We start from the raw sequence: 17,925 nt of genomic DNA, 5'->3' as shown, positions 1-17,925 counted from the left end.
CGATTTTAGGACCATCATGACCCCCGCTGGAAGAAATAATTCACCGTCAACTCAGTAGGGCAATTTCAAGACTTTGGTGGCAATATCATGCCTATCAATTATTTGTGTTCCTTGATCCATGACCTAAGGCGGAGTCGGCTCGAAAGTGTCCTCCAAGACATCAACGACACCACTCATCCAACTCTCCCAGGACGCGGGATCCTCCTCATCCTTGAAGAACTTCAGCCATCTCAGGAGAATACGATAAGAACCCTTCTTCAATCCTAGCCCTCTCGAAGCCGTGATGTCAAGGATACTGTAAGACCAACTAGACTGATAGTTGGTCCTCGGAAGCCACCCCTCCTGGATTTGAATTGAGCCGAGGATAGGGACACCTGCCACTGTACCATTCTCTACCATCGCCGTCTCTGTGAAGTTGTCCAGTTTGAAATCGGGATCGAAACCATACCAAGTTGGGGTAAAGTTGGTGCTGGCGCGGACAATATCGAAACGGAACTTGCGCAAAGGTTGGAGGGAGGTGAAGTACGCCACAGGATAGTCCGGGTACTGGAAGTTGAAGGATCGATAGTTTCCAAGGTCCTTCTTGTCACTATTCCCGAAGACCTGAGGGGCAGAGAAGGGGTCGCGGGCTGTGGTCAAGGCATTGGCTCGTTGCTCGTCCGTCAGGGGTTTCAGGCCGACGACCGGCGCGCTGCTGTAGTTGTAGGCCGGTCCCATGTAGGGAATCGTGAAGCTCTCGTTGATAGATGAAGTGATACCGATGAAGCCAGAGAATATTGGGATCAGACTGGCGTCCATGTCAGCTGGCAAAGTAACCTGGAAGGTCACGTTCTGAGTTTCTCCTGCAGGGATGGTGACTTGATCCCCTCCAGCGAACTTGACTTCAGCTGAGAATGGCTCAGAGAGGAATCCGACTTCGGCGGTCGGACCGGCACCAGCTGAGAATGACGCGGCCCCGCTGGCGGGCTTGTTTGAGAAGCTATATGTGACATCACTTTCCGATGGGTTGTCGATGCTGAATGTAGCCTCTCGAACATCGATCATCTTGAATTCTCCGGGTTGGATGACAGATTTGGAGAAAATAGCATCGTAGGCCTGGATCAAGCCCGCTCCTTGTTGAACGGTGGATGCCACAGCATCGGCGTTCGCCCTCTTGACTTGCTTCGCCGTAGTCTGCATCAACTCAAAGATCTCGTCTATCGACAATGAAGGGTGTTGGGATTTGATCAATGCGTATACGCCGCTCGTGTACGGAGTCGCCATAGATGTGCCGCTGATGATACCGAAACCGCCGCTGTTCTCCATGAGAGGGAACGTTGCGAGAATCATGCCACCCGGAGCAGCAATTTCAGGCTTGAAGGCGAAATCCGCGTTGGGTCCTGATATCGGAGAAGTCAGTCCGGTTCTATGTGACACTTTACAGGGAACGCAACATACCGACGCTGCTGAAGTTATTGGGGGATCCTCCACCAGGCTGGTCTACCAGCAAGGGTGTCTGGGACGAAACGAGCAGCTTGTAAGCTCCGGGATTCTTGGAAGCATTTGACAGAGTGTCATCGATAGTGCTACCCATAGGATAGATGTATCCATCAGCGGTCAGAGATGGTGTTGGAACGGCGTGGCCTTCGATGAAGATATCATCGACAGTCGGGTCTGGGTAAGTAAGTACCCGTGTGTAGTTGGCAGCAGAGGCATGTTGCTGGACTTGGGTTGGCGAGCAAGAGTAACCTCTCTTCACTACCAGGACGTAGTCGGAGATCGGCTCAGATAAGCTACTAGCAGGAGGATAGTCGGATGCCGAGCAGCCAAAGTTGTAGCCTGTGGTGTTTCTTCCTGCCCAAGCTACGGGATACTCTCCTTCCGGGAAAGGATGAAGAGCTCCGTACCGAAATTCGGCGCCGTTGGAGTCCTTGATCGGGTATGTTGGGAACTTGGAGTTCTCCACCGACGCAACGCCGAGAGCATCGTCTGATCCTCCGGGAATGTTGATGGAAAACATTCCAATAGTGCCAGAGTTTCCACCGGCAGCGATGACCGCAACACCCTTAGCCTTCAGAGCTGCAGCCGCGGCCGAAAGAGGTGATCCAGGATAGCCAGACCAGGTGCCGAATCCACCAATGGAGATGCTCACGACGTCTGCGCCATCTTCAACGGACTTTTGCATCGCGGCGACGATGGCGTCGTCCGACGTATAGCCGGAACAGCCGAAAACGCGGTACATGCCCAACGTAGCCTTGGGAGCAACTCCCACCAGGCCAGCAAACGTCGAAGAGTTCGAGGGTACGTCCATGCCAATGATGCCAGCGACGTGAGTACCGTGGAAACCATCAAAACAGCCAGGTCTTGGATCAGGTCCGGGGATCATGGTGTACCCAGAATCTCCTCCATATCCGTCGCCCACCAGATCAGAGCCAAACTCAATTTTGCATCCCTTTCCAAAGCAGCCGCCCAGAGCAGGGTGCCTCCAGTCGATTCCGGTGTCAATAACAGAGATGCGAATGCCCTCTCCAAGGATGCCCTTCGCATGGACGCGGTCGACCCCCGTCATTACATGCGGGCTGTTCCAGTCAACATCAGACGCTCGAGGCAAAACAGATCTCGGTCGAAAGTTGCTTTCGCCATTGGTGGATGCCGCAGATCCGATGTTTGCGCTGCCGATCGGGGAGCCGTTCTCCGGAAGCCGGTACGGGTGCGCCACTTGTTGTACCGGGACCACATTCTCGACACCAGGAAGAGTCCGCAATTTCTCGGCGTCGGCATCGTCGTCGAGGGAAACCGATGCGCCGTAGAAGACGCTCTTATCTTGGTATTCGAAGCGTACTTTCAACGGCACTGAAAGCTCGGCAGCTCTTTCAACGAGAGTTTCGGGACTCACACCCAAGCCATCGATTGTTCCATCTTTGGAGATCTCGACGAAGTATGTTTTCGGCACTGCGTGAGAGGTGACCAGAGCCAGGCAGTATGCTGCTGCTGCGGTAAAACGAGTGACGAGACGCATCTTCGAAGATGCGTCCAGGTAAGATCCCTGCCACCTCAACGTTGCCGAAATGGAACGTGAAGATGCAGAGGCCAATTCATCTTTCCACTCCTATGCTTTTAGATCTTCTGCACTGTCAACTTGGGGGACGATCCTACGCCAATCTCCCTCCCGAACAATGCGAGCGCGGGATAGCCATTTGTGGGCCTCTCTAAATAGGCGGGGATTTCTCGTATTGGGAGATCACCACCCCCTAGCGTCGTATTCTGTTCCCTGTCAAATGACCTCAATATCGACCGGTCAGCGGCTAAGACCGCTAAAGCCGTGGGTTCCGCGGGCTATCGTGGGGAACCTGGAAGTTGCAAAGACTTGCGAAGTTGAAATCGTTCGTACCTTCGAAGTTGATCAACTAAACGAGGACTTTTGCCCGGCGACAATGACGATTTTAAATATTGCGAAACACTAAAAGAGTCACAGATGTTTTTCAATTATACGATAGTCCTTTTACCAAACAAATAACCTAATTGAGAGGCATTGATCGTAACCTAATCAACAGATGTTCCCTTGAGATAGTGCATACAGGTCCGCCATCAAGTTGTCAACTCCCGATAATCATAGTCGCTAACCTTCGGCCCACGGGTTCTCATAGACTTCTTCCGAGAAGCCGACCTCTGCATTGCCCAAATATTGGAGCGACGCAACCGAGGGCGAATCAGACATGTCGCTGGAAACACTGGACTTGGAGAGCCATGTGTTGACCGACTCATCCAGGTGAGAGTCTCCCAAGCTCGCCACGCGTTCCTCGGTGAGACGACGTTCTTCGGGGCAACTGTTATTCATACGGCTGTGCTCCTCTCTGTCTGATTCTTGTGTGAGTCGATCGATTGTTTCGTCTGGCAGTTCGATAGGTAACTCATCCTCACTTGAGTCCTGTTGCTGATTTAGAGGCGTCTGATCGATATCCCGTTCGTCTATTACCCACATTGAGGAAGTTGTGGACGTTGAGCAGGAGGTGGGTGACTGGATAGTTTGAGGTGGCGTCGCTAATATGAGAGACGCGCAATCCAGACCAGACTCCTCATCGTCATAGTACGGACACAAATGCTCCAATCCTTCCCAAATTTCCTCGAAATCTTCACGTAGATATTTTCCATATCCACACTTCCAGTACACCGCGTGTCGAGGATTATCTCGGGTACAGGCTTCCATCTCAGAAATATAGCCACAATACACTAGGACGAAATCCCACATGTCTCGTGCATAACTGCCTTTCTGGCGGTTATTCGTTGCAGTTGCCCAGATAGACTGACCGGCGTTGTTCCGCGAATGAATGTCTGCACCACCGTCGATGAGGGCAATCAATGATTCACAATCATTGCCCCATTGATAACCCGCCATTCTTATCACTGACACTAATAAGTGTAGACTAGTGTATCCTTCTGAGTCTCGCGCATCAATGTTTGCACCATGGTCGATAAGAACACGTATCTTCTGATCATTCGAATTGTTGCAGCATTGATGTAGCATGCTTCGACCAATTACTCCATGAGACTCCAACACTTGGTTCACATCTATATATTGGTGCTCGTTCTGAAACAGGGTCTCAAACGGACCCTGAAGAAACTTGGTTATCCCTGAGTGAGCAACACCAAGTCATTGTCAGAAACTCACATTTGAGTCGTCATCCATTAAGAATGACCATACTTCATAGGTTTGGAGTGTACCGTCAGAGTTCACCTGCATTTCAATCGTTGGGTCGGCACCAGCCATAAGTAACGTCTTGAAATTTCTTGTTGGGGACTCGGAGCTGAGATATAGAGGAGTCCTGGGTTCCATTAGGATTAGTAAACGGGATATGCCCATCAAACTCAATAGAGGTCCTGTCAAAAAGAAACCTAAAATCAGGGAGGAACTTACGCTATTAACCTAGGCCAGGAACCTGAAACCTGCTTCATTAAATGATTGCACCTTGCCAAATCGTCAGGATCGGCACCATGATGTATAAGAAACTGGCTCATCTCCGGCTGTTCAAATGCGTGCTTTCAATAATCAGTAAATGGCTAATGTAAATAGACTTGCGCAAGACTCACATGCAGCAAAGAGGCACCTTTATCGTCTCGATCCTGCAATGACGCTTCTCCTGAAGCAAGGAGATGCAAAAGTCCTCTCATATCCCCATATCTGACGCATTGAAATACTTCGGATGATCTAGGTCTGATCCGGCTGACGGCCACTGCTGGGTTCAGTGAATAAAATCCGTGCATTCTTTGGAATTGCCAGACAGTAGCCTTGATCACGAAATTCGAATGACGACTTCTCGGCTTGAACAGGACGCTCGTAGCAATTTCCTGCAAAGTGTCATCGTCATTGTCCACAGCAGCGCCACGGCACTTCTTTCGAGTTGATAGTAACCACTGTCCGTGCCGGCTCTTGTGCTGAGTCCATGTATGCACGTTCTTCGTGACCTTGCCAAGTGGTACAACAGAGGCACGTTGATCTGAGGAAAAGTCAGCTATGTTTGCTTCAGTTTGTGATTGATAGTTCTTTGTTACCGCTGTTAGAGTGATTTAGACTGAGTTTCATGCTGGAGCCTACGATCCCATGAAACTGTCGAACATCCCGGAAAACTTCTTTTTGGTCTGCTAGATACTCTGTCGCAACGCCGGCTGTTATCGAGCGTTCCAGCTTCACTTCTGATGATTTGAGATCCTGCAAGATTGTTTCTAGGTCTTCGATTATATTCTGCGCTTGATCAGATTCGATTTCACGTTCTTGTCGACCCACCAAAGCACACAAGTTCTGGATGCTCGCTAGAATGGTTGAGTTCTCCGTCTCTTCGGGAGAAACGGGCCAGTTCTTGTCGTCAGTTCCAGTAATGTTCACGGATTCTTTCGTCTGCAGGCTCATCCTAGAGACTTCTTTCTCGAGTCTTTCAAGCCGCTCAACGATCCCGGCTGACTGTCCCGCAGATGACGATTGCATGCTTGTGATCTTCAAAGCAACAGCATGTACGCCATTTTGAACCTGCTGTATCTGAGGAATGAAATTGACCATGTCTGTTCCAATCTTTTCAAGTATTGAATGTTGCTGTCCCACTATTGTCGAGTGTCTCTCGCCGCCAGCTATCAATTGGGATATGTGTCCTGCGTTCTGGTGCACGAGGCGCCTAAGAGCGTCAACACAACTGAACAGACCTCAAAGCAGCATGAACCTACATTTCAATCAGGCTAATCTCGAGCGTGAATTTGTTGACGTAGCCCGAGAGTACGCCCAGAGCTTGTACGATTTCATCATCATTCAAGGCCATCTTCAGGCGCTTCCATACCACGCCGTGGAATTTGTCATTCGGTCGAACTTGAAGCTTTCCGATCTTCTTCTCGAGCTTTCCGATGCTTTTATTGCAATCTTTGAGCAAATCCGTGAGCAAAGGGCTGGACGCGAAACCCGGGAGATCGTCGAGGGCTTCAATCCGCTCATACGCAGCCTGCAGGGTTTTGAGGTCGTTCGCGAGGTCTCGCACTTTCTCGGGGCCATCTTTCACGTTGGAAATGAACTGATAGATTGTTTTGAGCGACGTGAGACCGAAGCCGACAAGGCCAACGACTGTCGCACCAGCTTCTACGCCAGACATGATGGCTTGCTCACGGAAAATCAGGCTGGGAAGGTGTAAAAAGAGAGATTTCGAACGTTTCAGGCGGACGACTTGCGCTGGTTCTGGTTAATGGGTCGCTCAGCCACGCTGACCACCTGGAGAATCATCGAGGCCCAATCGTTGGTCCAACGCAGTTCCATCCACAGCTGCATATGCGCCCTCGTGGCACCTCACTCGTGAGCGGCTATGAGTGGCCAGGAAATGGGACATCACATTACGAAATTGTCGTGCACAATACGTTTTAAAATATATATAAACAGTGCATCCCGATTCTGCGTGGTTCAGCCACCTTCGCATCGAGTACCTCTCGCCCCTTGAACATTGCCGCGAAGAACGATCGCTTGAAGATAGCATTCAAGAAGCAAATCGGCAAGCGAGTCACTTGGAACCGTTTGAAAACTTTTGAGTGAATCGTTTCAGCAGAGGCCTCGCCAATGCGTACTTACTCTGGGGTTGGAAGTTACTCGAAAACACTTAGACTATAACGCTTTGCTAATCGAATCATATGATCCCAACATAGTATCTACTTGTTATATCAATACTGAAGCTTCTTGCTCTAGCATACAAGCACGTCTTCGTTTTCTCTCATTGAAAGGGCATTTTGGTGGGATTCAGCATACTAGCATGTAGTATCGTTGACTGGATCGACGTGTAGCTTTCAACTTCAATGCATTGGTGGAACTCACCTGCGGAACTAAGGTAGACACAAAACAGACAAGTGTAAGTAATAGCCCCCCAGATATGTCGATGTCGTGTTGACATTTCCTTCATTTGTGTCAAGTATTGAACTGCCGCGGCTTTTCACTGCGAAGCTGTCCGTCAACACTTAGTTTTGGTACCATTCGCGCGGAAGGAAAGTAGGAGCAGGTTCTGACCCTCTTAAAGACTTTCTCGCCAGTTGCTACCAGCATGGCTCTCATTGAGTTCCCCGTTTCTTTACTTCGCTGTGGTCGTCGCGTATAATTTGTAGACGGCTCTGGGCCAAATTTCGATTTCACTCCTAAGATTTGGTGTTGAGGGTGATGATGGTGATTCTTTCAAGGATAATAGCAAAGATGATAAAGAAAAAGACAAATAGAGTGGAAGAACAATGAGCTAAATTGCTTGCAGGCGGTACTCTACCTGGATGGCAGAACTCTCTATCTCACGAGCAGCGAGCGTGCCGCAAAACGAACCCCAATTGTAGCGAGAGAAAGGCTTTAGAGAGCTGTTGATTCATCTCCTTTGTCTTCCATGTTCTTGCTAGCCTGACTCAGGCTGTTAGTTGGAGTGGATGAACACGATTGCGTCATGGACATCTTCCCAGGGTCAACAACTTGAGTTGAACTTTTGCAAAAGAAATATACTGTCACCTCGACAAAGTTCGCGCATCGAGTTGTAGGTATGATCTTGATTCTCTGATTGTATATCTGAAATCTGCACCGCTAAGAGACACGTGCGCTGAGAATGTGGTCCAATGACTGAGCCTTGTGAAGACCTTAGCTGAACGACCGAACGGCACCACCAAGACGAATCCATCGATTAAGGAGTAAAGCATACCGGCGCTGTAGTCCACTCCTCATGCCGAGATTGCAACCCTCCCTGATTTGAAGCCGGGTACTTGCATGACAGCAATAATACGTATCCATGGATCCTAATAGTTCCCCAATGTGTTAAGCCTACGTGGTTTACTCCAATCTTCCATTCATCCTTGGGCACACTACCCATAGACGGCAACTCGTTCTCGAACTCAAACGCCGAGCCGCAATGCGGACCGGGCCATGGGTAGTCACACACTTTAAACCGTTGCCCCCACCAGCCAACTTAGATTCGACTTCACAACATGGCTCAAGGGGCTCAACTCACTCCATCCCCACAACTTCATCAACAAGTCCAACCACAGAGCCCATTCCCTTTCACGATCCTCCGTCTCCTCTCGTACCATATTCACATGCTACCTCTGGGCCATGCAAGCCACGCCAGTCATCAACTCGACGCCACACCCCATCCTGAATCCTCCACCCAGCAACATGCCCATCTCCTCATCCCTTCAAACCCCCCGCACCGCAGCTCCCTTCAACCGCACCTACCCGTCCCTACCTCCCCTCCTCATGCCAATCCAGAACCACAAGCCTCGAAATCCGGCTCACGCCCCCCTTCTAGAACCTCCAAGACGCTACACCAACATACCAACAACCGCCTCCCCCAGAGCCTAAGCCCCTCAAGAGACAGCCCCGTGCTGGGCATGTCTTCCACGTATCCAAACATCCTGTCTCAGCCCCCCCAAGCATCCATCACAACTCACAAAAGCAGGAGCTGAACTTCCCACGTCCCACGAGACTAAACTTCATTCCGCTCTCCTCCCCACCCATAACCGAGACTAGCGATCCCCCCAAAAAGAAACGAAAACAGAGCAACAATAACAACCCCTCCAGAATAGACAATCCTCAGCCCTAAGAATGAGAGGGATCTTCCCCTACCTACGTAATTTGCCATATGCGTTTGCAGCTCAATCCTTACCCTGCCAGAGATAGTATTCTAATAGTTTTCAACTACGACGGGGTAAATCCTCCATCCTTACCGCGATTACACACATCAAATCCCCATGGAGGCCATCTGCCTCGACGCAAGACTCAAGCCATGTGACTCTACCCAGACATCAAGGTCTCGGAAACCACCCATCGTCCCCATCAGATAAACCAAAGAAGGGTCCGCCACCCTGCCGGCACCCACATCCACTCCCGGCTTCTCTTCGCAACTGCCGCTTCTCCCCCAAGAAGACCCTAAACCAACAGCTGTCCATCCCTTACTTCGCCAAAATACCAACCCTCCATGCTCCCTCTCGGGCTAGAAACGCTTCAAACGGCAACTATCTACACTCTCCATCGCCATGCTCAACCCCCAAACCTCGCCACCCCGGACGCCCAACGCAGCCCAACGCAGCCCCGCGCTAAACCACCAAAACGCCAAGCCGGACCGCCGCCCTCCCGGCGCGCCGTCAACGGCCTCCAAGAGCTCCTGTTCCCTTACGGAGCCATCCGCCACAACTCCACCCCTTCCCTTCCGATACACCCACGGCCTTCAAGGGGGGGAAGGGAAGAAAAAGCCCCGCGCCGCGCCGATGCGGGTCCCGGACCTCTGTGCCCCCATCACCAAACAGCCTGCAGGTCTCACTTTCACTCCTACACCCCGCCGGACCATCTCGCCTCCGAAGAACAGCTGCCACCTACCGCCTGCCATCCATTTCCTCAAAAAGGTGTTGTGACCCCTGTGCTTTGCCCTGTCCCCTGTCAAAGACAAGCAAACGCATATCTCGGGATCTTCGTCGTACGTAGGTCATAGATCGCAGACACTCAATAAGAAAAGAACGCGGCCACCACCACCCACAAAAAGAAGTACACATGTGTACATGCACACATGCACACTTACATAGACTCAAACCAACATCTCCATCCCCATATCCATCCATCTCCAAAAACAAGTGTTGATCGCGACGAACTGGATTCTAATACAAAGAGGGCGGGCGCGAACCATCATCTGGACCTGACCTGCCGCCACCTCTGCCATGCCCTGCAGACCCCTCCCCTCCTCGCACAAATCCCCGTTCCCGCAGCGGCGTCTATACCCAATCCATCAGAAAAAGCAAAAAACAACAACAGCAACCACATCCAAACTCCCACTAAAGTAAACCAAAACCCCCATCCAAGCCTCGAAAAAAGCAAAACAAACCACCCTCGCAACAACCAAAGAAAAAAACTTCCCGCAGCGTCATCCCAACACATGCATACTCACTCAATACACACTCACACTCTCCCATACACACCCCGTTCCTCCCCTTCCCCCTCCATCCACATCACAACCCATCCATCCCTTCGAGCAAGGATCGCCGATCGACGCAACCGTCTTGGAGCCCGCATCATCTAGGCTCACATTAGCGGGGTGTGGCAGCGCAGCAGCGCAGTCGCAGCGCAAGTCAAGATCTGAACGAACCCCTCCCCTCCCCTCACCCCCGGCCGCGCCTCCGCCTCCGCCCGCCGCCGCCGCCGCCGTCAGGAGGAAGCAAGCAAAGCAAAGAAAAAACCCCGGTAGCCCCGCCTTACCTGCCTATCCCACCACTACCAACACCCGGCGCCCCGGCCGTGTGCCGTCCGAACCAAGTTCTTTTCTGCTTCTGCTGCCCCTTCACCATTTGCCTTCCCGCCGTCATGAATTTTTAGCCTTGCGTTAGGGGAACCAAAGAGTAAAACTTGTCAGATATGACTAAACAGAACCCTTAGGCACGAGAGCACCGCTGGAAAAAGCAACGCTGGCTCCTTCAGGGATTTCATGCACACACATGAAAAATGAACGTAAAAATAAAAATAAAATAAAATCCCCCGAAAAAAAAAGTAATGCAGCATGACCGCATTTGTGCCAATGTGCGGTCCCTCAAAACAGACACACAGGCACAAGAAGAACAAAAACAAACCCCGGCACCAACAAACTGGAGACAGCCCCAGTGTGCGGTCCAGCCCCGATGAGATTGAGGGGACCCCTTTCAAGAATGCGCGATGATGAAGCCAACCGCAAGGGATGCGACAATCGAACTCCCAGAAACTTCAGGGTTCAACAACCTGAATCGGGAAAGGCATTCGTCCCGCTCCCACAGCGAGCCCCGTCTCGTGAAGCCTTGCTCGTGCTCCATTTTGAGGCTACTCCAGATATGTCCATCTGCATATCTTGAAAAAGAAGAAGACGCCAATGCTGGGGGAAGTCCCGCGCTGCGGCGGCCCCCAAGACACGATGTGGTGAACTCGGCGACCACAAACACCCCCCTCCCCCTCCTTCCCCATGTCGATGAAGCAGAGAATCCTTGCAAACGAAAGAACCTTGCATCCAACAAACAAACATTCTCGACCGTCATCGCCCATATCTCTCTCCCTCTCTCATGCTTGTGCTTGTGCTTGCTGCAGCTTCGCAAGGGCACATCACTTTTCCAAAACCCGCCGACCCAGCCCCCAACGCGGGTCCCGCATCTATTGAAATGCTGCACTGATGCGCAAGATCCGACGCGGGTCGGTCCCCCAACCAGGGCAAAGAAAGATATGCCCCGGCCCACCCCCTCCCCTTCATCGACTGCAGCATCTCTCTCAGTGTCTTTTTTTCCGCACTCCCGCTTTTCCTGTCAAGGCCAAGATCCGCGGTGAATGACCTCCAACAGCTGCGGGCCACCACCGAGCATCGCCCTCCGATCCGCAACTCTTGCGATTGGGCCGCACAGCCAAAGGAGAGAGAGAGCTTCTGAAAGCCAGAACCAAGGATCAGGGGGAGGGGGATGAACAGCGCGCTGAGTATGGATCTTCTCCTCCGGGAACAGACGCACGGAAGGCATGTGGGCATGCGCCGTCGTTGACCGGTCAAGAAGTGGATATCGGTCACATCACCGGCATATGCAACGCGGACCCCTTCTCAGAAGCAGGAGAGATCTGATATTCTTTTCGGTCCCAACGTCACACCCCGTAAATACGTGTGCAAGTCAGAAGGCAACGAAAAAAGAGGATAATCCATACCCAGCCGCCCCGAGATATGTGACGAGAACCGGTTCTCCGGGCCACGGCCGTCGGCCTCGCTTCGGATGAGCCGCTGTGACAGACAAACAACTGCTGCCGCCAGCCAGACGCCCCTCCATTCGGGCTTTTTTTTTCTTCTCTTCTGCGGTCTCGGCAGGCTTTGACGTGCGGCTACCACCTCAACAAACACTGGCCCCTCAGTCCAGAGACCAGGTCAGGAAGGAGCCCCTTCGACCGGTTGCTTCTGATACTGTTTGGAGCCCTTGCTTGCGATCCATCCCGGTGAGCAGTCCGCATCACCGCTGCTGCCGGAGACTGGCATGGGAGTCGTAGCCGTTCTGCTGACCGAGCGGCATTGGCCCTTCGTCACCATACCCACCACCATTACGGCATCGCCACTGAGGCCACCAGGTCCCCGACATACTCAAGCCAGGGAATATACCTCGGGGCTTCAGGCCACGCCGTGACTTCTTCAGCAGTTTTGCCCGACACGATGTCACTGCCAAGTCTCCACAGGGCATCCGACACCTCATCGCCGATGTGAGTGGTTAGACATTGGGCGGACGAGGGAGGTGGCAGCAAGCCTCGCCCAGATCCGTTCAATGTAACAGCATCAGACAGCCGCCTGCCGCGGTATGCTTGCCAATGAGTTGCTTCGGAGCCATCCGCCTCGCGCTGGCAGAGGTCCAAGAGCCGCCATGCCGCGAAGAAGCAACTGCCGAGTCTCTCCCAAAGAAGACTTCTTTGTGATTCAATGCGGGTGGGACTTGGTCCTCATCCAGGGACCAACTCTCTGGTCATGAGGGCTACTGCACAGGTCAAAGCCTCGTGGGGGAAACAAGGTGAGGCGGGGACGGCAAGAGGACGGGTTACCATGCGGGCGAGAACTGAGTTTCCCGCTGGCTTGCAACTTGGGCGACATCGTGAGGCGTCTTATTGGAGACACGCAGGCTACGTCTTGAATTGCCCACCTGACCCCAGCTCATGATCGCCGTCCAGAAGCGCGCCAACGCAAGGCCGCCCATATCATTGCGTTCGAGACCGCCACCCTAGCTTGTTGGCAACTCGAGCTTGCCCCCATATGGAACAGTGAGCGGGAGACGCTAGCCGCGATGGCAAACGGAAGCTGAAGAGGTAAGGACTTCATTGAAACCCATTGCGATATGCAATACGGGTAAAAGAAATATCGAAACGGTCTGAAGTGAGGCGGCAAAAAGGGGGCGCAAGGCAAGAGGACGAGTCCCGCTCAGCGTGGGGGACTGAAGTCCAGATAGAAAAGAGAAAGAAAAAAAGTCCAATAGTGTCTTGAAAACTTCTCAAAACCGTATGGCGCTCCCACCTTGTCGAGGAACGACTTTGCTTAATTCGTTTCTTGCATGCATTCCAGACCGGTAAAATGCAGTAGAATAGGAAGGTTCGCATCCAGAGTGGTTGACCCGCGACGGAAATGATTCAGGTTGAAGGAAAAAGAAAGAAAAAGGGGGCCATGCACGAGACACAGCATGACAGGTCATTGCCAACACCTGGGCATTCGCTGAATGTCTCAATTCAATCACAACTTGCGGCGTCGTCGGTGACGAGCCTCGATTTTGTGTCGTGACTAGATAGGAAGTCAACCCTGGACAATTCTTGCGCAGCCCTTGCTTCATGTCCTGGCGTCGACATAAAACAATAGTGTTCGGCAGGCAGCGAACTTTCCCCGGTGGCGACTGGGAAGCCAAGAATCGGAAGGTCATCGAGGGGCGTGATCTTGAAGGCATTAGTTTAGTCGGCTCGAGCTCAGATATCGGTGTCGATAACAGCCTCCACCAGATCCCTTTTGACAAGCAAACATTCGATTTGGGGCCCGGTGAGATGGTTCAAGAATCAGTAGCAATGTAGCAAACAGCAAACAGCGCCGTAAAACCTCCAATGAGTGGCCAGCTTCCCGTGATCATACGATGGCGCGTCTCTGCCGATCTTGACGGCCAAGCAGCAGAAAAAGCAAGCAAACGGGCGGCCAAGCAAGCTCGTTTAGTGTTGCCGACGGGCCTAACGTCGTAAGGCTGAACAGCGGGAGCTAACCCTATCTTCAAAATCTTATCCTCCTCCATGGGCTTCTTTTCAAGAGCCTGACAAAGATTGGTGGTGATCGGTAGACAAAGCCGTTGTTGTTGTTGCTGCTGCTGTCGCGGGCGCCGGGGCCGACGCGGTACAGAGACCGAAGCTGCGGCCCACAAGGTTCGAGAGACGCGGACGTCGGAGCAACACACAGAAGTCTGCGGTGAACGTGCGCAGTCTGCAGCACGTTGCTGATACTCGGAGAACCTGCACTTGACAGGAGGCAGCCTCTATTACGTCTGAACTCCATGTGTGAAGAAGTGCGAGCTCAGAGCAAACAAACAACCGTGTGCGGCGGGCGTGAGAAAGCCTTGACCCATCCTTGCGATTGGCGCAACAGAGGCGTCCAACACCCCTCGTCGTATTGGAGTTCGGTGCGCAATAAGAAAACGAGCAAGGGACAGAGCAGGGAAGGCATCAGTCATGATCTGATACGGTGGCTGGTAAGAAGCAAATGCGACGGGAATAGCTGCTCGCTTTGCAATTGTGCAACGTGTGACGAACTACCCCAGAAACGATACCAGAACTTCATGCGACAGAGAAGGGGCGGCAGCCGTGCCTCATTATTTCTTGTTGCCTCGGTTGACTCGAGCAAATGAAGGAAATTGTCTTTCCATCCACCGAACCACTCAGGTTTGGCGAGAGAAATAGGGCTGCCTATTCATGAAATTGAAAAATGACGCGTCGTTCTGACGTCCAACTGGAGGTCCCTGAGGACAAGCAAAAGTGCCCAACTTTCGATCGATCCTTTGAGTGAACGCCCAACTCTGTGGGTTGCTTTGGCGTTGTTCCCGCCGCCGGAAGGCAAGGCCACCCAACATCAGCAGCCACTATCAGAAGCGAAATACAATCGGCGACTTGATTATACAAGCCAGCTCATTATGTCGCCAGTGCTATCGATGTCATTGGTAGCTAGAAGTAAGCATCAGTGAGTGCTGTTCCCAGCATACGAGATGCATCGGACAACGTCTTGTGCACTGACCGGTTGTCGAAACAAGCCAAAGCAACGTCGCATTCCACGAATGGGAGGTTTTCGTCCTGATCGATCGAAGGCAGAAGGTACATGGAATTCGTAGTTCTCCGCTGACATCCTTCGGCCGAGCATTGCACGTCAGCATGTTCCCCGTGGCCCACTCCGTGTCTCCGCCTGCGGTGACTGCACTGTGAGAAAACAGCCGGCTTTCACGTAAAGCGACTCACGAGCTGTTTCTTGTTGGCACCTCGCCTACCAAACGGTCGACCGTGCGTACGTACGCTGGCCTCGATCTCATGCCATTGCATCGGCAGCCGGGCATAGCGCCGCTTCTGTCCCAGATTCCCGTGTGCCTGTGGCGTGGGGTTGTTTCAACGGGCAAGCAATCCACATCGACTTCTTCTGGCCTGATGTCTTCGTCGAGTTCTGGGAACGAGCATGGGACTCCTGGCCGGCCGCCGACTCTAATCTCCTTGCCAGGTGTGCCCCAAGCGTGCTAACCATATGGTCGGGAAGCGGGGTTGCTGGCCTTTTCGGGCGCTAGACAATTTCTTTTGCAACTTCTGACACTGCCGTCGAGACGTTGGTCGCTGGAGATGCGCCCGGAGCCAGCTGATAATTGGACTGAATATGCCGACATCCAAGATACGGGTGTCAACTGTCGCGCCATATCCTCTCAATGAGAGCCACCGCTGCCTGCCTCTGGCAACGGTCGCCCGGGGCTGAAGGGGGGCCCAAAGATTAGTGCCGATGCAGTCCCTCTCACCGGTGAAGCCCCCTGGCAATTAGTTTCTCTCGATTTGCCATGGATGGAGGGCGAGTGGCACCGCCTAGGACACGTTATTTGACAGCCGCAGATGCGAGATGATAACGTGTGTGTGGGCGGCGTGGCAGACCGATCTCCAGATCAGACGATCGCACCACGAGCCAAGCATCATTGGCACACTGGAGCCAGATCCCAGGAAAATGCTGACGAGGACCCAGCAGCGCTTTTACCCGAATGTGCTGCTCACAAGATACCCGCTTAGAGGATCACCGATGTATCGAAGATATTGTACAGTGGATGGGAAAAGCCGCCGTAAGCTCTGCGCTGACTGTGGTGTGCACCGCCATCGCATGTTGCATTCGACTGCGACATCGAGCACCCTTGCGACTGATTCGACCACGTCCCGCCATCCCGCGCAGGATCAAAGACTTGTCGATATGAGAGCAGTCAAGTTTCTGGTGCTTCCGATGCCCCGTTTTCTGCAATGAGATCGCAAGTGGTGTCACAGCACGGTTCGAATAAAACCTAGCCGGTCAATTTTGGAGATATGTGCCCAGTTGAACCCCTTGCCAGCCATGATCTATCAGTACCATAACGTTTAGGCACTGTCGATTGCAATGCATGACCAAGTGAACTGTGCGAGATCTCCTAACCAAGGATCTTCGGGTCTCAGGGTAACCATACGCTTACGGCTGCATGAGCATTCGCCGATTGCAGACGCGGCAGATCGTCAAGTGACCATTGTGGAAACACCACACTGGCGTGAGAAAACGATCGAGTGATATTAGGATGCCACCCTATGGCTGAGATCCAACCGAAACACGAGGTGTGCGATTTATTATGCGAATCATCCAAGTAGCTGCGTAGACGTTGGTAGTCTGACGAGCCTCTCACATGCATCGGTGGCAGGGTAGGGTTGTCTTTGCCTCACCGGCTGCTCGCCTTGGCCTCGCACGTAAAGCGCATCGTTGACCCATAACGTGCCGCCACATGGCGGCTCGGGTTCGGACAGTCTAGGGCTGTATCTTTGTCGCGGATGACGGCTTTCTCAAGATCGTTGATGCAGACGGGCGTCGCGCTCCGAAATGATACAGTGCTGAGAGCGAGACGCAGCGACCCACCATACGTCCAGATGTGACATACCAGATGCCTCGATGCTCGTTCTCGTATGTAGGTCCATCAACAGGTCAGAAATGATCGACAAGATTGGGGACACGGAGTCGACCATGACTCTCAACGGCTGCTGCTTCGAGTACGTCGTGGGTGGCTGCATGTGTCAACTGCAATGCGACTCCGGGCCAGCGGCGAGCATGTTGAACCAAGTATAGTCGTTATGTCTGGATCCAGAGTGCTGCACTGATGGCGAGGCATACAAAACCGCATTGGCGAAGGATGATGAAGACGAATATGATCTGACACCAGCAGTGTTGTCAGCAATGTTGGACCGAGCCGATTTGCACCGGGTCCAGTTTGCAGTAGTATGCTACGCGTTGGCTCTCGGTCCGAAATCAGGTTGGCACACGGACACCGCAGTCGTGGCTCGAACAGCAACGAAAGCGACACTCCTGCTAACCACTACTACCACAGTTGCCTGAAAACTTGGGTCAGCCAAATTCGAATTTGGGATCAAGCCCGCGGCGTAGCAAGTTGAAGGGTACCGGAGGTCGACTTGAGAGGTACTTGAGCGGTACGGTATGCCCCCGTTCTAGCCCCATATCGACACAGCGAAAACGACCCAGTGGACGGGTTGAGATATGATGCCCTGATGGCGATGGACGGATCTGGCACATGGCCCAATAAAGCGGAGGCAGTTGGATTTGATGGAGCCGTGTGATTTGTTTGTTAAAAGGAGATGTTCGCCATAAATGGCAGTATCCCCGGGGGAAGCGGTGATGGATTGGTGTGCCCCCATCAAGCGGAAAGTCAATC

The 17,925-nt window shown here is 52.6% G+C and overlaps 2 protein-coding genes across 2 annotated transcripts; both read right to left on the bottom strand.

Moving 5' to 3' along the window:
- Positions 1–123: 123 nt before the first annotated feature.
- vpr-6 (Minor extracellular protease vpr) lies at positions 124–2,998 on the bottom strand (the record flags this gene model as incomplete). Its single annotated transcript, XM_036644962.1, has 2 exons — positions 124–1,379; positions 1,438–2,998. The coding sequence occupies 2 exons, from the start codon at positions 2,996–2,998 to the stop codon at positions 124–126; spliced, it is 2,817 nt and encodes a 938-aa protein (XP_036489264.1).
- A 12,171-nt stretch (positions 2,999–15,169) lies between these two features.
- CGCS363_v013112 (uncharacterized protein) lies at positions 15,170–15,552 on the bottom strand (the record flags this gene model as incomplete). Its single annotated transcript, XM_036644961.1, has 2 exons — positions 15,170–15,413; positions 15,458–15,552. 2 exons carry the CDS (start codon positions 15,550–15,552, stop codon positions 15,170–15,172), a joined length of 339 nt encoding a protein of 112 aa, XP_036489263.1.
- Positions 15,553–17,925: the final 2,373 nt, after the last annotated feature.

Source organism: Colletotrichum siamense (genome assembly GCF_013390195.1).
Source record: "Colletotrichum siamense strain Cg363 chromosome Unknown KSG_Cg363_contig09, whole genome shotgun sequence".
NCBI lineage: Eukaryota > Fungi > Ascomycota > Sordariomycetes > Glomerellales > Glomerellaceae > Colletotrichum > Colletotrichum siamense.
Note: the sequence above shows the minus strand (reverse complement) of the source record. Positions and strands in the feature narration are given on the sequence as shown.